General features: G+C 37.9%; 1 protein-coding gene across 7 annotated transcripts in view; it reads right to left on the minus strand.

The window, feature by feature from the left end:
- ELMOD2 (ELMO domain containing 2) overlaps nt 1–15,128 on the minus strand; it is a 31,669-nt gene extending 16,541 nt beyond the window's left edge. Inside the window, exons 1-6 of one of the 7 annotated variants that reach the window (XM_042983861.1) lie at nt 14,070–14,338; nt 13,908–13,929; nt 13,659–13,807; nt 11,716–11,744; nt 1,849–1,946; nt 1,473–1,602 (exon numbers count right to left, since the gene is read on the minus strand). In XM_042983861.1, the coding sequence (XP_042839795.1) occupies nt 1,473–1,602; nt 1,849–1,946; nt 11,716–11,744; nt 13,659–13,800 (399 nt within the window). In that variant the 5' untranslated portion in view covers nt 13,801–13,807; nt 13,908–13,929; nt 14,070–14,338. Of the gene's footprint in view, nt 1–1,472; nt 1,603–1,848; nt 1,947–7,824; nt 7,906–11,715; nt 11,745–13,658; nt 13,808–13,907; nt 13,933–14,069; nt 14,339–14,359; nt 14,864–14,946 lie in introns of those variants that run through there. The other 6 variants (XM_042983858.1, XM_007091784.3, XM_042983862.1 and 3 more) reach the window with 6 other exon arrangements.
- Between the last annotated feature and the right edge of the window lie 9,868 nt (nt 15,129–24,996).

The following is a 24,996-nucleotide window of genomic DNA, read 5'->3' on the forward strand; positions in this document are numbered from 1 at the left end:
GCTTAGGATTCTCTCCCTCCCTCTCTCTCTGCCCCTCCCCCACTTACTCCCTCTCAAAATGAATAAACTTAAAAAAATTAAAAATAAAATAAAGTAAAATAAAATACACAAATATCAAACTGCTGGGTTCCATCTCTGGTGATTCTGATTTCATAGGGTAAAAGTAGAACCTTCAATTCTAAATATTAAGACACTCGTTAACTTTAGTGAAGGTGGGCCTTAAACTACACTTACAGAAACACGTACCTACTTTACCCACAGAGACTGCTGAGTCTGTGCAATGGCTGGGTGGTTCACTGCCAGCAACTGGCTTTTTACCTTTAAAACTGGGTTTCATGATGAATCACTAAGATAAAAATTCCCTTGACTAAAATGCTTGGATTTACATCTTACCCCTTCTAAAGGGAAGGTATTATGTAAAAAGGGTCAGAAGTTAAGGGAATAATGATTAACAATGAGGATATAAACAGAGGCCAAGCCACAGTGAGTGCCCAGCACAATTCTAAAACTTTGTGTTTTTTTAATTTTTTTCTATAACTTTAAATATACAAATTCAGTCTACACTAACAGCCCTTTGAGATACGTATTTTCATCATCCTCATTTGACAAAATCAAGTTTTATTTTTAATTTTAAAATTAAGTGAAGTATGTATTTATACTCTTTTTGAAAAACAGGGTTGTTGTTTTTTTTTTAACTTGTCTCTTACTGTTACTTAGATACTACTAATGCCTCTTTCTACAGCATTTTTATGTATAACAAACTCCTAACTCCAAGTACAATGTGCTATTTTCTTTGACTTTAACCATTAAAAATAAAATTGGCCCTAAAGCAAATTACTTTATCTCCTTTGGGCCTTAGAATCCTCATCCCTAAACCTAAAATGAAGATGCTAGACCAGATGATCTGGAAAGCTTATTCCGGGTATACTAATCTCTAATTTTGGCCTCTCACCAGCCTCACGTATTTATACTTTAGAAATAAGAAATAGGAAAATTCAAAGTAAATTTTATTACTTTATTAATTTTTAAATCTGTGGTGGCATTATTTGGCAATTCACATTCCATAAATCCTAAAATATTTGACATAATAATATGAAATGGGACATCCATGTTCACAATTTGAAAGTAAGCTAAAAAAAAAAAATGCCTAACTTAAACGAGCGATTTATACAAAAAGTAGAGGGAACATCTGAAGCTTATGGACTCATACTTATCAGTTAAAAAGATATCTCTCTTAATAAGTTTATCTTTTATTTCAGAATTAAAAACATTAAAATTTATGTGAATATATTTTAAAGAGGCTTATCAGAATATTATAAAAATAGTTAACTCAAAATCTTTTGCCAACAAAAGGGGCAAAGAAATTGGATGACTGTGTAAGCCTCTAGAATTTGCACACAGACCTTACTAGCTCAAGCCCAATTTATTTTTCCAGTGTCCAATAACTCCAAATACTGAAAACAAAATTTTACCTTGAGAAGCAGCTTTTCATGTTGGAGGTTATCAGAATCATATGGCCTTTTCCTCACACTCTCTACATCCAAATAGAGCTGTTTATAACCGGATATCTGCAGTAAGCATGCCTTCATGCAGATTTTAAAACTGAAAACGATAAAATTATTATTTTTAAAAATCACATCTTCTTATCACAATAATGTCTTCCATAGCTTGTGGTTCATATGTGTATTTAGAAAGCATCTCCTCAATTCCTCATCTAGTGAAGTGAAATGGTTGAAATGGATGATCTCTACAAATCCTTCAGCTCCAATATTTTATAACTGTGTATGTGATCTCCACACCTCACCATACAAGTGTATAATAAAAGAGAATACTGTAAAGACAGCATACCTGGCATCCTTCTCAGGGTTAATATTCTTTTCCTTCATTATATCTTCTACACATTTGTCTACTTCACTCTGAACAACAAGTGTTGCTTTCTGCAAAACCTGTTTATGTGAAAGAAAGCTGAATGAGGAAAATCTCTTATAGTTGAAACACAACAGTAAGTTTTTGGGGCATTTAGTCTTTACAATGCATATATTAAAATGTAAAATAAACCAAATTTGCTTCACTAGGGCTAAAATCATACATACATACATACAAACATATATAAAAGAGAAGCAGCATGATGTATCAGATAAAGGCTTCTTCAACTGGAATCAATAGGTTCTCAACTGGTAAGTTCTTAGCAAATGAGCTACCACCACAGTGGGTGCATGAAGCAGATATATAATTTTTTTTTAATTACATAACAAAAATATGTGTACAAAAATTTTAATGCAGAAGTTAAAAAAAACTTGGGGCATCTGGGTGGGTCGGTTGGTTAAGCTTCTGACTTCGGCTCAGGTCATGATCTCACAGCTTGTGAGTTCGAGCCCCCACAGTGGGCTCTGTGCTGACAGCTAAGAGTCTGGAGCCTGCTTTGGATTCTGTCTCCCTCTCTCTGCTCCTCCCCTACTCGTTCTCTGTCTCTCTCTCAAAAATAAATAAATATTTTAAAAAAAAGTTAAAAAACTTAAATGCAGAAGAGCAGAAAGAACTCAAATATTCTTGTAATTACTGACCCCCCAGACATAGCCCATGGTAACAGATATCCTTAGTCTTTTTTCTATGCATATAAAGCAGATTTCTTACATAATATGTCCTATAAATGTCCACTGGATCCTTCTTTCAACAATCAAACAAGTTCAGGTCTTTCTTACCCTTAAAAAGTTTCTTTAACTCTTATCCCTCTGTAAACTACCATCAAAATCCTCTCTGGTATCCCTTATAACTCCAGGCAAAATATTCTCATCATACCTGGAGTTATACCTCTGCATATCCTGGGCCTTTCTTCTGGAATGCTCTTTCCCAATCACTAACATATCAATACTTCCCATTTTTAAGTTAGCTCACATACCAGGTCAAAGAAGCCTTCACTGATTCTATTCAAGTGGAATTAACCTCTCCTCTCTTTGAATCCCCATAATAATTTATCTATAACCTTTCTATGATATATTCTACTTTCTATATTATAGTTACTTTTATATTAAGTAGAAAATTCTTTGAGGACAGAGATTGTATCTAGTTCATCTTTTCATATCCTGCATGTAAAAGATAAGTGACAAATAATTGTTAAATGGAGATATTTAACAGATAAAAACCTGTGGGAAGGCAACTGTTTCAGTAAAAGATAAGTACAGCAATGCATACTATTATTTAAAAGGAAGAAAAGGGAAGAAAAAGAAGACTCCCCAAAGTAAATTAAAAAATGAGAAGGAAAAGGATCAAAGACTGACAGTAAAGATACACATATGGTCAACAAGGTCTAGTTGGTCTAATGCTGAGGTCATATGCCTACAGGAAATATCTTAATACTTAAGCTTAAAACTCAGGACTAATGAAAGGGCTACCTTTACCATGGATAGAAGGCTTTTGCCTCCTAAAACATGACAAACCTAATCAAATATCACCTCCTTTTGTAAAGCCTTCCTTGGCCCTGGAGTCAGCTACTTCCTTTTATGCTCATACCTCAGTGACAGAGCACTGACTACACCATATTTGTTTACTTTTATTTTATATATTTGCCAACGGGCTTTGTCTCTCTTATTTACTCTTACATTATGAATGAATGAGTGACTGAACTTGCTAAAGCCCTACATAAATTCAGAGTTCATATTAGAAACAATGTCTAGTCTCTTAGCAAATACTTTTTCCTGAAGACTGACTTTTTAAAAAAAAATCGAGGTATATTACAGATCCAGTGAAAGGAACAGATGTTACTCAATTTGATCAATTTTGACAAATGCACATAACCAAGTATTACACATCCCTATCAAGATGTAGAACATTTCCATAACCCCAGAAAGTTCCCTCGTGCCCTTTCTCAATCAACTGTTCTTTTAAGAAGCAACCACTACCCTGATTTCTATCATCATAACTTTGTAGTGTACACATAAATCAAATCAGAAAGTAGGTACTCTTTTGTGTCTGGCTTCTTTCAATGTTCCTAGGATTCATTCACATTCTTGTTTTTAACAGTAATTTGTTTCACTGTCAAGTAATATTCTATTTTATGAATAGATCTTAATTTGCTTATTCATTCTTGTGATGGGTATTTGCACGGTTTCCAGTTTTAGATGATTATCAATAAAGTCGCCATAAAGATCCTTTATTATGTTTTTGTAAATACAGGTTTTCATTTCTCTTACACACCTAAGAGTGGAATTGCTAAGACACAGGATATGTTTAACTTTGAAGAAACTGCCAAAACCATTTTCCATAGTAATGGTAGCATTTTATACTCCCATAGGTGCTCACCAACATTTGGTGCTGTCAGCCCATTTCATTTAGGAAATTTCATCATCCTATCCTAGTGTGCATGTAGCATCCCCTTATTGTGCTTTTAATTTGCATTTCCCTGCTAATAATGTAGAGAACTTTTAGAAGTGCTTTTTGGCATTTTTATTTATATATACTTTTATACGTACATATATATGAATATATGTTCCATGTCATGTATATGTACGTATGTATATTTATATATTTATATACATGTATATGTGTGTATACACGCATATGCATCTCTTTCCTTTGTGAAGTGACTATTCAAGGCTTTTCCCCTTTTTAAAACTGTGTTGTCTTTTTATTAGAGATCTCAAAGTACTTTACTAGATACAAATCTCTAACCAAATATATGTGCTAACCAAATATCTTCTCAGTATGCTGCTTGCCTATCCATTTTTTTTTTTTGCCAATTCATTTTTAAAAGACATCTTTGATAAGCAGTTTTTATCTTGATAAAGCCTAATTTTTCAACTTTTTTTTAAATGGTAGCACTCTATCTTCTCTAACAGAAAACTTTGCTTAACCCATGGTGGTAGATATTCTCCAATATTTTGAGAAGCTTTAAAATTTTAAACACAGGTGTAAAGCACGTATCAAATTAATTTTCACATGTAGGGGAAATAGGAGTTGAGCCCCGACTTTCCTCAATGTGGATATCCAATTGTTCCAGCACTATTTGTTGCACTTTCCTGTTCTCACTGAATTGCTCTGGAATCCTTGTTAAAAATGACATGTGGTCTATGGGGCACTTGGGTGGTTGCTGGTTAAGCATCCAACTCTTGATTTGGGCTGAGGTCATGATCTCACCATTGGGAGACAGAGCCTGGTGGCAGGCTCCACACTGGGCGTGGAGCCTACTTGGGATTCTCTCTGCCTCTCCCTCTCCCTCTGTCCTTCCCCTGCTCCTATACATGTGCACATACACATACTCTTTCTAAGAAAAAATTACATGTGGTCTATTTCTGGTTTCTCATCTGTTATATTGATCTATTTGCCTAGAAAGTTTTCAATTCAGGTAGTTTAAGTCCTCTAATTTTGTTTTTTTAGTAGATTACTTGGGGTGTACTAGGAAATTTACATTGCTGTATAAACTTTAGAATGAGTTGTCACTTTCTTCAAAAATAGCTTGTTGGGATTTTGACTGGAATTGCACTGAATCCACAGGTCAATTTGGGAATTAACATCTTAACAATATTGAGTTTTCCAATTGATGATTAATCTTTGTGCTTTTAACGTTTCTTAGGAAAACGAGTTTTAGTGCAGTCTTGTGTAGTTTTCATTAAATTTATCATTGAGTACTTTGTTTCTAAATGCTACTGTAAGCGGTATTGTTCTTTTGTTTTCCAAAAGTTTGTTGCTAACTTACAGAAACACAGTGTCCTGAGACATTGCTAAATTCATTTATTAATAATGCTAGTAGTTTTTGTAGATTTATTAGGGTTCTCTGCACTCACAAACTCTTCCACCTGTTAATAATGACAGTTTTCTTTCTTTCTCTTTAATCATATGTTTTAGATTTCTTTTCCTTACTGGACTACCTAGGACCTCCTGTACAAGGCTGAATAAAATCAGAGAGTAACTATCCTGGGCTTTTTCCCCATTCGATGTGGGAGCATTCAATATTCCAGTACTATGTATCATGTTAGTTGCATGTTTTTCACAGATGGCCTTTATTAGGATGAAGAATCTCCTATTCCTAGTTAGTTTAGCTTTCTACTCAAAAATGGGTATTGAGTTCTGTCAAAATAGTTTTTTAGTATCTATTGAAATGATCTTATTTTTCTCATTTATTTTGTTAACGTGGTGAATTACATTCATTGATTTTGAAAACTCAATCATGATGTAATATCCTTTTTATGCATTACCGGGATGAATTTGCTAATGAAGAATTTTTACATCTGTATTCATGAAGGATATTGATTTGTAATTTTTATTTAGTATACTGTCCTTGTCTGGTTTTAGTATCAGGGTCATACTGGCTTCACAAAATGTGTTTCTTCCTACTTGATTTTCTTTTTTTTTTTTCATTTTTTTTTTTTTAACATTTATTTATTTTTGAGACAGAGAGAGAGCATGAACAGGGGAGGGTCAGAGAAAGAGGGAGACACAGAATCTGAAACAGGCTCCAGGCTCTGAGCTGCCAGCACAGAGCCCGACGTGGGGCTCAAACCCACGGACCATGAGATCATGACCTGAGCCGAAGTCGGACGCTTAACCGCCTGAGCCACCCAGGCGCCCCTTCCTACTTGATTTTCTAGGAGTTTATGTAATAGTGGTATTATTTCTTCTTAAATGTTTAATAAGAGTTCACTAGTGAAGGAGAGTTTTTAGTGCAATACTTTTAGATTATAAATTCCATTTGTTAAGTATATGGCTATTTATATTTTTAAATTTCTTTTTGTGTTAGTTTTGATAAATTGTGTTTTTCAAGGACTTTGTCCCTTTCATCTAAGCTACAGAATTTATTGGGATAAATTCATAGCATCCCCTTATACTTTTAATGACTGTAGTTTGATGTCTCCTCTATCATTCCTGATATTGGTAATTTGGGTTTCCTCTCTTTCTTGATCAATGTTCCTAGAGGATTATTAATATTACTAAGAATCAAATCTTTTCAAAGAATCAGTTTTTGAGTTTGTTATTTCCTACTTTTGTCTGTTTACCATTTTATTAATTTTTTATCTTTTAATTATATCCTTTCTTTTCCTTACTTTGGGTTTAATTTGCTCTCTTCTGGTTTAAGGCATAAGCATAGATCATTGATTTAAGGCCTTTAAAAGCTGTTTAGGTGCACTTTACATTTTGATATGTTGTGTTTTCATTATCACTGAGTTCAGTTTTGTTTCTTTTCTTTTTAATTTCCCTTGTGAGTTCTTTTCTAATTCATGGGTTATCTTCCAGATACTTGGGAATTTTCTAGATGTCATACTTTTCTTACTTCTAAGTTAGTACTTTGGGAGACAGAAAACATACTCTGTATAAGTTCAAACCTTTGAAACTTATTGAGACTTAAAGACTCACATATTGATGTGTCTATATAAATATTCCATGTGTACTTGAGAATGTGCATTTTGCATTTGCATTTGTTGACTATAAATGCCATTTAGATCAAGATGGTTAAAAGTATTGTTCAAATGGTAAATATCCCTTCTGATTTTTTTTTGTCTTTTTGTACCATCAAGTATTGAGAGGTATTTCCAGCTACAATTGTTGATTCATCTACTTCTCCCTTTGAGTCAATTTTTATTCAAGTATTTGGCAGCTTTGTTAATAAGTGCATACACTTAATATGTTGTATTTGATAAATTAACCCTTTTATCAATACAAAAAAGTATTTAGTCACTGGTAATACTCCAAGTTTATATTTTCTGAAACAAAGACACAACAGCTTTTTTATGCTTATTGTTTGCATGGTGTATCCTTTTGTTTTCTATTTGTTTGTGTCTTTATGTTTAGAGTATATTTCTTGAAACAATATTCAGTTAATTGGTTTCTTACTTTTTTATCCATCTGTCAATCCCTGGCTTATTCTCTACCTTTTTGGTAGGTCTGCTTCCCCATCAAAAACAAAATAGCAGCCTGGATGGAGGATAAATATAAAACATTACAATGTTTTCTAGTTCTTATGTACCCCACCATTTTGAAGGTATATTCCATACTGGAATATATAGTACTCAGAGAATTTCTGAGGTCAGCAATTCTAAAATTTTCTTTTTTAACCTCAAACCATGTAAGCACCCAAAGACTATTTTCCCAATATCATTTACTTTTTACTAAAGAAAAAGCGGGTGACAGTATAAGAACAACAAATATGAATCACTTATCATATATTTTGTAAGAAAAGATATATATGCTTATACATATGATTTTATTATAAAACATTAGATGAACATTAAAGTAATATAGTCTTTTTTATTATACCTGCCTTGATAGATTACAAATTACATGATTAACACATATTCATAGGCAGCAAATATCAACAGTAAGTTTCACTATGCAAGCAAATTTGGGGAGATTATACATACATTTGTGTTTGTATACACAGTGTGTGAGCATTTCGTTTTTGAAACACCATGCCTGTGTAGTTATATACTTAAAGGTTGGGTACTTAAAGTCTAGCTTTTGCAAAATTAGATACCAAAAAATATGCAAATACACATCACTATAGCAATGACCCACAGGCGACTAAACTGATGCCATAAAACTAATTTATTATTCCACAGCTAGAATGTTATTATTATTATTTAAAAGCTAAGACAGCAGCTGCAATTGAAACAAATGCAGCCAGTTAAAAACACTATTAGATTGACAAAGTGTTCTTTTCCTAAATTTCAAATATTTCAAATACTTGTATATGCATTAGTACAGTGAAGTTTTGTAACATTACCATACATTCCACAGCAGCCATGCTTCTTAGCAGAATACTGAATTAGACTCCTCAAATTCTAATAAAGTTTCCATTTTCATTTATAAATCCCAAAGTTTAATAGATCTTAATATATAATTAATAAGTAGTCCTTAGCCTAAAATACCAGCAAATGAGACTCAATTTTTAACAGTCAAGAAAAGAATTTCCACTATGAAATAGTTCACAACCCAACAGGACCATTCTATCACTGCTTTAGGAAACTGGCCTTAGATTAAAATCACTTTTATTCACAGCAATCATCAGTAATGTTGAGAATTGAAATACCTAAGAAGCTTTCATGAATATTTTAAAGTTCTCAAAATCTTGTAGTGTATATTGGTTTAATCCCATTAATATTACCAATAATTACTATTTGTTGGATACTTATCGTGTACTAGGCATTCTCTTAGACTGCTTTCATATTAATATCTCCTAACCTAAAACAATCACTTGGGCATTCACACCTCCTTTTACAATGAGAAAATAAGTAACTTACACAAAAGTCAAACAACTAGCAAGTGATAAAATCAGGATTTGAACCCAGACTTTTCTCATGTACATAAAAAAGTAGATCAGGTTAGTAGAAATATCACAAAATCAGAATTTGATTTTACTCTACAAAGTAACTGGAAATATGTGAGATGCAATACATACCAGAAATGGTATGTTTAAATTGATGAGGCTTCCTCCATTTGTTTATTGACAAGTTTATTTTAGATTTCAAACTTCAAGAAAACAAAGCTTCTGTGATATATAATTCAGTAACTACATTTGTTCACCACCCATCCTTTTTTTTAGTATGCCCTACATAACACTATTAGCAATCTATACTTTTTAATAATAAAACTGTAACAATACAAATGTTTATTTTTCAAAAGGACTTTTCAGAGTCAGTATATCAGATTAAAAAATAATAAACATTGTACTGCTCTTTAACTCATTACCCCTACCTTAAAGTTCCCAAACACTTCAGCCTCTATTTATCTATACTTTCACAAATTGCCTATTCATAAGTATATTCAACACTGGTTTTTATTTCTTTTGTATATTGCAAAGACTCTGGTGGAATGTTGAATATATAGCACTGCTCAAATCTTTGGTCAAAGATTCGGCCAAGGCACTAGAGTTCTTAAAAAGTAAAATCTTATGTATGGTCCCACATAAATTTGGCATAATTTTACTACACATAAAATCCCATTAGTAAAATCTGTGACCAAAACTGTTGTTACAGTTATGGTAACAATAGTTACACACGGTGACACTGAGCAGCTAGTTTCAGAATTCCTCTTGAGGTTCTTCCACAATTTTTGATAGTTACTTTGTGAAATTGTATCCTAAGTTTCAATTAATGGAAGGAACCATATGGGTGTATAAGGTAAAAATAAATTTTTAGAACCAACAACTTATTAACTTTTTAGATCCTTACATTCTCATTAAAAAAGACGAAGAATATTAATCTCTCTAGGATTTGGAATAAAAGAGTAGGACTCCAGACTCTTGTTCCCCAATATATATTCATGTACATGAGCTTTTCTTGACCATTAATAGAAAAAGATGGTAACTAATCAGTAAAACACTTATTTTATAGGTCACTTTCCCGAACATAACTGATATGCTTGCAATATTCAACAATGTCCATTTACTCTCTGGCATGAATTAGTAACTCATATCAATATCACTAGACAACAGTAAGTCAACAGTTTTTGACTCTTTTTTATCCACACTGTACATCATGACCAAGTACAAACATACCCACGGATATCTAAAATATAAACAGATGCACACACACAGATAATGAATATTAAAATTTCATAAAACAGTATTTAACCTTATTATGACCAATGTTTTCTAATTCTATTCTATTCTATTCCTTTTGTTGTTAATGCTGGCTGTGATCTCCTACGGGATTTCAAACAATGATCTAAATGACCCATACTCTACCTTTGTCACACCGAGTGATACATATACATACATATATACGTATATGTATATATATATAGAAAAAACTGTGAACTACTATAGAAAAGAACAGCATGCAGTAGATCGAATTACTGGTCCCAATTTTTCACTCCCCTATAATTAAATTATATACTCACATGCTTACCATGGCTTTATAGCGAGCATCATGTATTTCTCTACTCCTTGATTTGGGTTTGGCTATGTAACTTACTTTAGCAAATGAGATGTTAATAGACATGACAGACATGTCTGTGTGGTTGGACAAATAATGACCTACTGCAAGAAGAACATTCTCCAGGTATCTAATGCATTTTCAACCTGGGTTTCATAATGACACAATTGTAACAGATCTGAACTTGGGACCAACTTGAAGAGCCTCTCCAGTTGGCCCACAGACCATGAGCAAGAAATAAACAATGTATTATTATACATGCCCCTGAGATTTTATAAGTTTGTTACACAGCAGAAGCTAACTAATGAATAGCATGAGGTATGACTTATTTTAGATCAAAAGACACATGATACAGTTTTTTATAACTATCCAAAATCGTTTGCTTTATCTCTCACGTAAGAATCTAGCCCAAAAACAGTTTATGAGGTTTTTCTCTTGAGAACTTGCTTTTTCAAAGGCTATCAAGTTTTGAGGCAAAATAAACAAGCAAAACCTCAGATAAAGACAAATTATTCAAATACCTTCTTTGTGCACAAGTAGCACACTAACATAAAGAAAATGTTTCAAAAATAAAATATTACCTCTCTTTTTGAAAGAAAGAGAGAGTATGAGAGCAGGGGAGGGGCAGAGGGAGAGGGAGAGAGAGAATCTTAAGTAAGGTCCAGGTCAACGAGGAGCCCCACAGGGGGCTCGATCTCACAACTGTGAGACATTACTTTTAAAAAAGTGGGAAATTTCATGCAATACTCTTTACAGCAAAGACTTGTAGAACATAAAAAAATAATTCAAAAACTGAGGTATTATTTTAAAGAAAAAGTTTTCTAAAATTACCAGCGTGATATAATCCTACCTTATTCTTGGAGTAGGTCAAGGAATTTTCTGAAATAAAGAAAAAAAAAAAAGAATGTTACCACTTAAATGCTGTTTGTGAATTACTTTATAAAAAATAGTATAAATATCAAGCCAGCAATAAGTTAATAGTTTAGAAGATGTAATTTCCACATGAATAACACAGGAAAAATTTTTAAAAATTATCCTTATAGATAACTAGATATGATTCCAAGACTCTCAACCCAACACAACACACCAGAGCCAAAGTGGTGGGACTGTCCTAATTTCCCCAGGGTCATCTGTTTCTATGCAAACTGCCAAGTGTCTACTAATCACTGCAATTCATTCATGGCTGCCTCACAATAGCTTGGGTCCCAGAAACTCATCTAAATACTATATAAGGAAAGTGCTCTCTACTACTTTTTTTTTTTTTTTTCATTTGTTAGCCTTATGGAGTAGGCATTTAGATTTGAGGAACTAGCAAGTGAATCACACAACAACGAAGGGACAAAAATAAGAGATTATTTGGCTAACTATCTTCTAACAGACAAATAAAAAAACAGCTTTTCCATTCTTGTCTTTTATTTTAAGAATGACCAGAACATTTTTACTAGACTATTTAACATTTTTTTTCTGGTACATGTACTAACAGTCTCTTTATTCTCAGCAATTTGAAAAATTCAAGACAAATAGTTTTGCTACAAATTAATGCCTTAACATGTTCTTCCCCCATACTACAGAACATAAACCACTACTGTTAAGATTTCTCATCAAAAGTACTTTGTTCTTAGAGCAGCCAAAAGGGCAAATCAAAAGAGCAGGCAGTAATTGAAGTCAGCCACAAAATTGTGAAAAAACTAGGGAAGTAATTAAACTTCAATCATCCAGCTGCCCTGAGGCTTACTCCCTCCTTATATCTCTCATTCTTCCCAAGTTGCCTTGGATACCAGCACCCACCCCCCCCAGATCTCACAGGGGTGAATTTCTTCCTTGAAGCACGCTGTTCAACACAAAGGAGGATTTGGTTAAGTCATGATTTTCCCTTTAACACAGTGAACATGAACTGTAACCAATTCCTGATCTCCCTTACTCTGGTCAAAGAGTGATGACCTCAACCATATTTCTCACTCCTCTGTGTTCTAATTTAAAGCAATAATTTCAATTAAGCACTGAAAGCTGATGAATTTTAGAAGGTAACAGAGCACCACTGTTCAACAGAAATATAATGCAAGGCAAAATGTGAGCCACATGTGTACTTTAAAAATTTTCTAGTAGCCACATTAGAATAAAACACACACAATTTTATATATTTTAACCCAATGTATCCAAAACATTATCATTTCAACATATATTAATGAGGTTTTTCTACATTCCTTTTTCATATAAAGTCTTTGACACCCAGTGTATATTATATATTTCTGCACACCTTAATTCAGACTAATCACATTTTAAGTGCCCAATAACCACATGTGGCTGCTGGCTACAACACTGGACAGTGCAGACTTTGAGTGCAATAATCTCTACCAGGGATCACTAGATACCTGTTACTGTTCTTTCATTAATTACATAAGACACTAAAAGACTGATGAAAGATGATGAATATAAAAGTGGATCCAGATTCAGACACCCAGTCTTCCCCACCAGTTAAGTAAAAATTTCAAAGGGCATAGAAATACAGAAATTTTTCTCTGGAAAATAGGTTGCAACTATAATCTAAGGCATAACTGATGAATTTTACGGGCCAAGATCATTCTTTGCACAGATGTGGAATTAAACAATAACGTTTCTTTTCCTATAAAATCATAATACAGTTTTAGAGCAGAAATCATTCAAAGCTAGATTTCAAAGATTAAAAACTAAGTTTCTTGATCAGGATACACAATGAGTGCAACTGCCACTATGAATACTGAGAAAAAAATATTCACTCAGATTACTTAATCACCCTTTTTCAAATAACATTACCTATCCTGTGTGTCCTTTGTGCACCTACATAGGTATCAAAAATTCGCTGCAATTCACACTTTCCGGTCATCTGCCGTAAGAGCCATTTCATCCAAAATCGAAAAAAGTGCCCATAGAAGAACTCCCACAAAGAAATAAACATTTTTTTCCTGGAGAAGGAAATATATGACAGATTTAATGACCTTGAATTCGATTTTAAAATGTAAAAAAATTTACAGTTTATCCAACTCATCAAATCCCAAGTTATACCTATCATGCTTTTCCACTGGGTCTACTTTGTAGCAGTTATTTAGGCATGTAAGAAAACAAAGACAGAAGTAATAAATACCATTTAGATCAATTAAATGACGGATGGTCAAATGGCCAATTTATCACTTTTTAGGAATTAACTGTAAAAATCAAACTACTTACTTAGATTCAAGTTCTCAGTTCCCTATGTTCTCATCTTTGAAAATGGGGCTCAACAGTTCAAGAACAAAAGGGGCCCAACTTAGCAACAATTATATCAAATATGCCTTATATCAGAATCGCTTGTAAAAGGAAGAGTTCTTTTAACCCCTATGTATAATTCCAGTTACATCTGTCCCACAGTCAAGGAGATTCCAGCAAAAAAAAAAAAAAACAAAAAAAACAACAAAAAAAAAACACTACATATGGCTTACAAATTGAAGTATATAAGTTGAACACAAAGTAGACCGCACCCTGGCTAATAATTGTTGATTTTCCATTCAACAGGAGAAGGGCAGAAACACTAAGAAAAGTAACAAACTACACCCTCAACAGAAATGAATCTTTATGCCATTAGAAAAATCTTGAGCTTCTAAATGAAGCGGGGGTGGGGGGAATACAAGTGAGGAGTTACTTTAAAATAAAAACGCTTATCTCCTTCCTGTCTTCAACATTCCCTAGATACATCATCTCTAGACTACGGTCTGAGGGGGCTGTCAAATTTGAAATCCCCGCAGGCCAGTGCAGAAACAGCGCCCATCATCAGAGATGGGCTGAACTGTTACTCTAAAATGACTATCTAGTCCGCGCTCAATAGGACAAAAGAAACAAGAACTGCTAAGCGCAGGGAACACAAGCTTCGAGGCGCCTGAGCTCCCCAGACCCCGGGGAGTGGCTGCGCGGAGCCCCCCCTTCCGGAGCCTGGCCGAGCCCAGGTCGCGCGCTGGCCGCGAGTGGGAAGGTACGGCTCGCACAAAGCCCCGCCGGCCTGGACGCCCCACGGTTTTCGTTAGGACACCGAGGGTCTCAACCAGCCCGCGCGCCCTCAGCGCAGCCGCACCGAAGCAGCACGGGGCGAGAGGAAAAGAAACAGCAGCCACCTCACAGGAGCGGAAGAACTAGGGGGAAAGCTGGAGCTGCCTCGGTTTCCCCAACTGCAAACAGCCGGCAACGGAAACGACGCTACCCGCGGAGCGCTCCCTGCAAGCACCGCGACCCGGAAGTGGGGGAGCGAGGCCGCGAGAACGCCTTTCCCGGGACCCTGCCCGCCCCCGCCCCTCCGGCCACTACGATTGGCCCGAGCTCCACCAATTGCTAACGCTAAAAGGAGGTAGCGCTGAATAGCCGGCGCGCGTGCTCTTGTTCTCCGGACTCCCAACGGTTTCCCTGGCAACGGCTACCTGGAGGCTAACCCGGCGCCAAAGGTTGGTCTCAAAGTGCAGCTCTGGAGGTTTTTCTCGCCTTAAACCTAGGTCATTTCCGCTGATTGAAACTGTACTACCCCTAGACTCCAAGCACGGAAGAAACAGCGTACTTTTGGTAACTTTCAGAGCACCAAGGTTACAAAAGCGCTTTCACCTACGTGTAATCTTAATCTTGCGGAGTGATTATTAATAGTCCTACTTTATAGAAGAGGAAACAGGATTTACGTTTAATGACTTGCCCATGGCTAATGCATGGCAAAAAAGTAGAGCTCTGTATGTTGAGAAAAGGAATTTGAACTTTGTCCTAAACCTGAGTTTCTGTAGGAGGAATATTACAGGCACTAGAAATGCAAGTGCAAAGGCCCTGAGCCAGGAGCATACTTCATACATTTGAGGAATAGCAAGAAGGCCAGTGTGGCCGGAGGAGAAAGGACAAGGGGAGAGTAGAATATAAGTTAGAAGGACAACTTCCATTAAGAAATGACTTACCCCTACCTACCCACAACTCCTAATCCCTCAACCCCTTTTCTCAAAAGCAGCCAGTTTTTTGTTTATATCTCCAGGAGTGTTTTCGCAAGTGATATTTGTATAGTCCCTGCAGCCCCTTGTTAACACAAATTGAAGCAGCAATACACACTTTTCCACACTTAAATCAACATATTTTTTAAAAAGTACTAAATTGTAGAAAATTAGGCATGTGAAGGTTGAGCCATCATCCCTGCTCCGTAAAAGCAACCAACAATCAATTTGGTAATGAAATTTGACCATCTACTATAATAATAAAATCATAGAATCTTTGATCTTTTTTTTAATGAGTTTTTTTTTTTTTTTTAACGTTTATTTATTTTTGAGACAGAGAATGAACGGGGGAGGGTCAGAGAGAGAGGAAGACACAGAATCTGAAACAGGCTCCAGGCTCTGAGCTAGCAGCACAGAGCCTGATGCGGGGCTTGAACTCACGAACTGTGAGATCATGACCTGAGCCGAAGTTGGTCGCTTAGCCAACTGAGCCACCCAGGCGCCCCTAGAATCTTTGATCTTGAAGGGAACTTAGAGATCATCTCAGTGAACACTACTTATTGTACGTAAAAAAGATCCAGAAAGGCAAAGTACACAGCCAATTTGGCAAGTTAAGAAATAGAAACAAATTTCTACTTCAAGGGTCTTCCAATTATTACACAAGACCTTTATATGATTTAAAGTGAAATAATCCTGTGGTGCAATTATATATAATCTTTTTACCTTTTAAATTTGCTGTGCTGAGAGTCGGGAGTACAGAGGAACTCTCGCCTTGTCTCCATGCTGCCCATGGCCCACTTCTGTCCATGTTTTTCTCTAAGAGAAAGTAATGGTAACCTGTTTGGTTAGAACCTGAAAAGTTGATCGAACTGCATTTATTGGAAGCAAGGTCATTGTACGTTAAAATGTCATGTGCATATGATTGCCTCTCCTCTTTTCCACTAATTCATTTGCATATAACTGGCAGATACATGAAGCCCTTCTTGTCTCTCGGGGAAGATTGGCCTTCTCTCTCTCTTATTCTCTTTGGTTTTCTGGCTAAATGGTATTTAAGTCCTGAGATTAGAATTCTGGGTTTAAGGAGAAGGTGGAACCTACTTAGGTCTCTGAACTAACCTGTGTGCTGTAGCTGGCCCTATCAAATCACCTACATGGAAAACAAAGGCCTCAGTGTAATGATGTTTGGTTATATTTTTGAGTAGTACTGAGGAATCCCTGTTTTCTTGGATTCTCAGACTAAACAATCAAGCACTATTAATTTTAGAAATTGCATGGGGCACCTGGGTGGCTCAGTCAGTTGAGTGGCTGACTTCAGCTCAGGTCATGAACTCACGGCTCATGAGTTCCAGCACCGTGTAGGGCTCTGTGCTGGCAGCTCAGAGCCTGGAGCCTGCTTCGGATTCTGTGTCTCCATCTCTTTACCCCTCCCCAGCTCATGCTCCATCTCGGTCTCTCTCTCTCTCTCAAAAGTAAATAAACATAAAAAAATTTTACAAATTGTTTAATGGACATGTTGTTTGGCATGACTGTTAACTTGTTGCAGTGTTCAGTATTTGATTCATAAAGGACTCAAATTAAATATCCCCTTTTGGTATTTAATATCAAATCAAATACCCCCTTTTGGAGTATGTGAGGTCTGTAATACAGCAAATTTATAGTGAGAAGGAAAATTATTTATTCCTTTCACTAACAGTGAAATGGATTATCTCTGTGGAAGCATTAAAAATGTTAAGGTTTTATGATTTGTGTTGTACTTCCCTAAAACTATTTTTTTCTAAAACTATTTTAAATACTATTTTAGACACTGTAATGAGGGGAAACACCTCATATGTATATGGTTTACCATTGGATTCTTTTAGTGGGAGAACAAGGAAATACACAGAATGCCAAAGCAGATTGTTTCCCCTAGCTACCGGTAATGAGCTTTACCAATGAAAAGAAAGTTTAAACTATTCACAAGTAAGCTAATGCACTGGAGTGAAAATGGTAACCAGAACAAAGGAAATAAACATTTAATCAGGTCAAATGATTTATATGATTGTTTTTAAAAAGAAGAGAGGGTGAGAGGGAATAGAGAAGCAGGAAATTGGAATAGAGAAGCAGGAAACGATGTACAAGGGGTTCATTAGCACGTTTGGTAGTAATAGTTGAGATGAGGGAAATCTACTCCAGCTCTGCATCCACCTCACCTAAGTTAACCTATCAGATCAGCTCCAATGATCCCAGCCTGGAAGAGTTTAAAGCCAATGATGCTAAAGAGAAATAGGGAAGAGAGGTGTGTTTAACACAGGATGGTGATTTTAATTCATCTATTAAGGTTGTGGGAGAAAATGACAATTAACTTGAGGGTCAAGAAATCTTCATTTGGGCCCTGGTAGCAGGTCTGAGATTGCTTGATATTGTTAATGTCGAGTGGCAGAGGATAGTGGAATACTTTTGGGGAATTATTGAATGATGGTGTGATATGTAGCATAGTGCCTACAGGGCATTGGAAAGACAAGTGGAGCATATGAGAATGTTGGGGTAGGTAACACCAGAATCCCCATGAAGCCAAAGATGAAGAAATAAGAAAGGAAGAACTATCCAATTCTTGACTTTACCTGAATATATAATTAGAATAGACGTGATGATGGTCCTTGTCACTACCAGCTTAAAGCCAAAAGGTTTTAAGAGCCAGAGAAGTCTGCCTTCATGTAATTTTAATTGGACACGCAAAATGAAAGCCCTGAGAATTGCCCAAACCTTCCTTTGTAGTAAATATTGGGCAGTGTCAGATTCTGGAACGACACAGAAAATCTCACCTTTCAGTAACTAAAGGAGAGCAGAAGAGCTAATCTCCACTAATGCTTTGTATTAATCTTCTGCGACCCAGGACCAAAAAAGAAGGCTCTGGAAAACAACATGTTAACTATTACAATTTCAACAAGGTAGTTTCCATGATTTAAACAAGTGTCTGGGGGTGCCTGGGTGGCTTAGTTGGTTAAGCATCTGATTCTTGATTTTGGCTCCAGTCAGGATCTTATTTATGGTTGTGGGATTGAGACCCATGTTGAGCTCGGTGCTGACTGCACAGAGTATAATCTCTCTTCTTCTCTTTCTGCCCCTCCCTCTCTAAATAAATAAATAAATAAATAAATAAATAAGTAACAAAAACAAACGTCTGTTGTGCCAGACATTGTAAAAACTGTAAGAGTTTCAACAGGCTAACTGGGACTGAGAGTTTTTGTGATCATTTCAGCTGGTTCTGTCTTCTTGATCCCACTCTCAGAAATCAAGCACAGTTTGCTTGTCCATGAAAAGGAATGTAATATCTGTTGAGAGTCCTTCCCCAAGACATCTGACCTCTCCAATTCACTGCCACAATTGATGAGATTGGATGTAGACATGATCACCATCAAAATGAAGTTAATTTATTGCAGTGATGATATTATGATCATTACCCCCTTGGAGGAAGGAACTCAGAAGATTTGAGATAAGTAGAGGCAGATATGACTACCCAAATGGTTCATTAACTCAGGTAAAATTCAGCACTTACCACAATCAGTTAAATTTATCAACATAACTTTCGGTTACCAGAGGTATTCTATGAACAGTAAATAATAAATAACTCTCCCTCCAGGACTCCGCCAATTAAAAAAGGCACAATACCTTTATGAACTTGTTGGCAAGCTATGAAAAATATATAATGGGCAGTGGCCTAAGTATGCTTTGAGACCCTACCATTCTAATACATTCACGGATAATTTTAGAAGTTTCTGATGCCAGAATACAAGCAAATTGGAAGCTTTGAATAAGATGTAGATAATACTGCCGCCTTGTGGCGACCACTGGGATATTTTTACTCAAAAAGTTCCTAATGATGGCGCTAGAGAGCCATTTTGCCAGCATAATGTTGGGCTTTAATGAAAACAAACCCCACAACTTGAGCAAATGAAGATCTGAACTACCTATGATATTGCATGGGTAATAACAGGGAAAAAAAGGAAGTTGTGATAAATACGAGGCTGCACAACAAAGTTCTCAAATAAAATGGACTTCGTGTCCTCAGAGGGACCTCTGAGGAGTTACAACACACCCATGACCAAGTAGCATCTGGCATTAGGACTGATTCACAGTTCACTTCTCTTGCTGAAGCGTCTGAATCTCATGACTCCCCTTTCAACAAAATAAAACAAGTTTCTTAAAAATGAGCAAACAAACAAAAACAAAGATAAGTTTCTTGGTGTATCCGTGAGAAGTCCTGTGACATAGAAACTGCCATATAAAAGTCAGCTACTATTTGCTCTATGGAGTAAAAACCCAGTGAAATAATGCCAAGGTAAGTTCATGCAAGGGGCCAGGTTGAGGGCAGTATATATGGCAGTGCAGGAAGAGCTTAGGTTTTTAACCTCAGGGCAATGTGTGCACATTTAAATGGTCATAAGCCAGTAACCAAATGAGAATCTTGGTGCGTGAACATGAAGAATACTCCTATTGTAGGTGATGCAATTGTGGAAGACCCTATGGGGCCTCAATTATAGTGGATCATAAGAATGGAGTTAGTGAAGGGCGCCTGGGTGGCTCAGTCAGTTGAGCGTCCAACTTTGGCTCAGATTATGATCTCAGTTTGTGAGTTCAAGCCCCACATAGGGCTTGCTGTTCTCAGCACAGAGCTGGCTTCGGATCCTCTGTCTCCCTCTCTCTCTCTACCTGTCCCCCTCCTCGTGCTTTCTCTGACTCAAAAATAAATAAACATTAAAACAAAGAGAGAATGGAGTTGTTCAGGAGGAGGATGAAATGGCAAGCTGATGCCCTGCCATTTTCTAGAAGTAGCCACGTAATTTAAGTGGGTACAGTGAGCCAAAGCCATGCAATAGTGCGTGGAATAATGATGTATTCCACTTGTGTTTTACCTGTGCCACTAATGTGGTAAGAGACTATTGAATGCTAATAACAACAGCAACAAAATTAGCTACTTAAAGATGGCATTCAGAAAAATCTCCTGGGCAAAAGGATCCAAGCATAAAAGCCAGTGAACTATATAAGATTACTATTTGCAGTCCCTACAGGATCCAAATGAGTTTGACATTTATTCTGTCTTGGACTAAAGCCCAAACAAACACTGCCCAGTGCTATTTGGTTCCCTATAATACCTCTCTCTGTGTGGGCTGTGTCAATAGGATGACGCAGGGAGTACCAAATGTGGGGCGCTCTGATCCGGTGAAGGCTGGTGGCACGGGTGGTGAAACAATTCACCTAAGGCCGAATAAAAGAGATAAAAGTTTATTGAATACGCTGCCAGGGAGCAGTGGGCAGGACAGCAAAGGAGAGACTGTTTGTGACCAGGTGGTGGTGAGGGCCCACAGTTCTAGGGCAGAGTGAGAGAGTATGGGGACATATGGAATTGTCCCTTTTTTGCTAATCATAAGAAGGGTGCCTGGTTGTAAGTGGACAGTTAGGGCCTTTGGCTATTTCGAGGTGGGTCGCTTAATGAGCCTATTTGCATCCAGCTGTGTGGTTGCTGTGGGCCCTTTTGCCTTGCTCTAAACTCTGGACCAAAGAATGCATTCTACATTCCAGTGTGCAGAAGTAGGCCCCCCAAATCCCAACATGATACGGACACATCAAATTCTTTGCTACCTGTAAAGTAATTGTTAAATCAGTGCTAGAACTGGTCATTGAAACATTATTGAAAATACAATGTAAAAGATACGGAGGGCTGGCTGGATCAGTTAGGTGAAATGTGTTTTGTCCAAATAGAGGGGTAGTAAAGGAGGAATGGCTTTTTTGAGTGCTGGGGATGGGTACAATTCTGGCCATCAATTCCTGTGTATAGGTTTTTCTTTTTTTTTTTTTTCCCCACACCTCCGGGTAATGCTCAGACACCAGCTGGGTAACCCACAGTTCCGTTCAATTCGGACACTATCTACCTGGAGATAGTGTCAGATCCTACAGGGCTCAGTCCTACAATACTTCTCGTCCACCCACTACTGCAGATACCGCTTGAAACTTGTCACCTGTGCTTCTGACTTACTCTCATAGATCAGAGGTTCCAAAGACCCCCTCCATAGGTTGGGTTAATTTGCTTGAGCAGCTCACAGCACTCAGAGAAACATTTTACTTACTGGTTTATTATAAGGGAATATAACTCAGGAACAGTCATATGGAACATAGGGCAGTATGTGGAGAAAGAGGCATGAAGCTTCCATGCTCTCTGAGAGCTCCACTTCCCCCTAATCTCCATGTATTCCCCAATCCAGAAGCTCTCCAAATCCTGTCCTTTTGTTTTGTTTCATTTCTTAAGTTTATTTATTTTGAGAGACAGAGTATGCAAGCAGGGGACGGGCAGAGAGAGAGAGGGACAGAGAGAATCCCAGGCAGGCTCTGTGCTGTCGGTGCAGAGCCCCATTCCGGGCTCAAACTCACAAACTGTGAGATCTTGACCTGAGCCGAAACCACGAGTTGGAAGCTTAACCAACTGAGCCACCTAGGCTCCCCTCCCCCCATCTTTTGGTTTTTTTATGGAGCCTTTATTACTTTGCCCCCCTTGGTGATTTTTACTCAATCTCCTGCCCCTTTCCCATCCTCAGAGGTCAGGGAGATGGGACTAAATGTTCTAACACCCCCCACATCCCACCTTACTTAGGTGCTTTCTGAAAGCGACTTCATTAACATAACAAAAACCACTCTTATCACTCTTCATCTTAGGAAATTCCACGGGTTTTAGGAGCTCTGTGCCAGGACCAGCTAAAGACACAATATTTCTTATTATAAATCACAATATTGCAATGGGAGTGAAGAGGTGGAGGATGGTGCTCTGACTCTCTCTCTCCCACTTTACAAATTTATTTTAGTGGGTCCCATGGGTAAGGGACCAGCACTACCCTTGGAAGACCCAGTGAAAGGAAGACTTGCTGCCCAAGACACAATTTCCATTCCTTTTGACATAAATGTGCATATTTTTTTAAATGTTTATTTATTTGAGAGGAGAGAGAGAGTGTGAGCTGGGGAGGGCCAGAGAGAGAGGGAGACAGAGGATCTGAAGCAGGCTCAGTGCTGACAGCAGAGAGCCTGATGTGGGGTTTGAACCCATGAAGCATAAAATCATGACCAGAGCTCAAATTGGACACTTCACCGACTGAGCCACCCAGGCACCCTAAATGTGCATCTTTTTAAGGAATCCCCTGTGTTGGATAGTGGACTTTGTCACAGGAGGGTGGGAGAGACACTGGTCCTTGTCTCAAGGATTCGAAGAATGAATCTCGAGGACCACAGAGAGTGAGCAAAGCAATGGAGTTAATTGAGGGGAAAGTATAAAGCTCTCTCAAGAGTGAGAGGGGTCCTGACTGGGTAGCCACAGAGGATTTCTGTCCCTGAATTTTTATTGGCACTTTATCAGAAAGTTTGTAAGACTCCACTCATGACATCTAGCCTAGGCAGGTCTGGAATACATTTATCCACCCACACCCCCAACCCGAAATCCCCACTTCTTCAGCCTCCAGATTACAGCTCCTGCCCGCCTCCCTGACACTCCCTTATCTCTCCCTGCCTAATGTTAACCCTTTCCCTACTCAACTTCACATCTTGTGGCCAAACAAGGATTGGCTATAGGTCTCACTCCCAGTCACCCCATAGGGTGGGAAGATAGCTACATCGTACTTGACTGAGGCAAGCCTCCCACTTCCCCCGGAATGGACAAAGGGGAGGCCCCAGCAAGTTTCCGACCACTGCTCTTTTTGTGGGTTGAGAGTATGGCTGAACCGAAGGGGAGACCAGGTTTGTATTCTGACAGGTGATAAATGGAAAAGAGACGACATTTTACAAGAAGGAGAACAAGTAACTGGCGATGCTGGGAAAAGAGACTGTCATTCTTAGTCCTCGAGAATGTCTGAGAGTAAGAGAATGATACTTACTACAGTGGTTTCTCTCAGATGTGAAGCTACATCATGGCCGATGACGGGAGAAGCCCTAAGAGCTGTTCTCCCCTGAAAATTAGATTGAAGCCGATTTCGATGTCTGGCTTGAAAACTCTGCCAGGGTAATCTGGAGAAAAACTGTGACACAGGACCACTGAACCCCTGCCCCAACAGTAACAGAGTGGCACTATCATTCGGGTTGTGATTTATGAGCCATGCTTGTTTTTCTACTGCTTTTCTAGTACCCTATGTGGTACCTACACAGCTTCCTAGTGTTAGTGACAAGACAATGTCTTGTCCTTGTTCACTCCTTCCAGGGACGGTGAGGCTTCAGCCGCCTACCTGATGCTTTTGTGTGCATTCGTACGAGATGCACTCCTTGCTCTCAACAGAACCAACCCGGCAGCAGAATGCAGGTGGTACAAGGGCTGATTTCAGCCCTCACCTAGGCAAGGCCCCTTTGGTGGGATTACAGCCTTTCAATTCAGGAGGCAATCCTAGAAACTGAAAGCTTTTTTTTTTTTTTTATTTTTTTTTTATTTTTATTTTTTTGTTTTGTTTACCTAACCAGGCCCATCTTGGTACATTCAGGGGTAGGAAATAAATTTTTATAAATATTGTTAACTTGTAGAATATAATTACCAGGGCACATAATGGAATCCCCCTCGCTGGTGGCAGAGAATGTGGTGTCTTTTAACGTTTATTTATTTTTGAGACAGAGAGAGACAGAGCATGAACAGGGGAGGGGCAGAGAGAGAGGGAGACACAGATCGGAAACAGGCTCCAGGCTCTGAGCCATCAGCCCAGAGCCCGACGCGGGGCTCGAACTCACGGACCGTGAGATCATGACCTGAGCCATAGTCAGACGCTTAACCGACTGAGCCACCCAGGCACCCCTAATGTGGTGTCTTTTAAATGGGTATTTTGGGGGTGCCTGGGTGGTTCAGTCGGTGAAGCATCTGACTTCAGCTCAGGTCATGATCTCGTGGTTCGTGAGTTCTAGCCCCATCTTAGGCTCTGTGCTGATGGCTCGGAGCCTGGAGCCTGCTTCAGATTCTGTGTCTGTCCCTCGCCCACTCACACATTGTCTGTCTGTCTGTCTGTCTCTCTCTCTCTCAAAAGTAAATAAACATTAAAAAAATAATTTAAGGGGCGCCTGGGTGGCTCAGTCGGTTAAGCGGCCGACTTCGGCTCAGGTCATGATCTCGCGGTCTGTGAGTTCGAGCCCCGCGTCGGGCTCTGTGCTGACAGCTCAGAGCCTGGATCCTGTTT

This window comes from Panthera tigris, chromosome B1 (genome assembly GCF_018350195.1).
Source record: "Panthera tigris isolate Pti1 chromosome B1, P.tigris_Pti1_mat1.1, whole genome shotgun sequence".
NCBI lineage: Eukaryota > Metazoa > Chordata > Mammalia > Carnivora > Felidae > Panthera > Panthera tigris.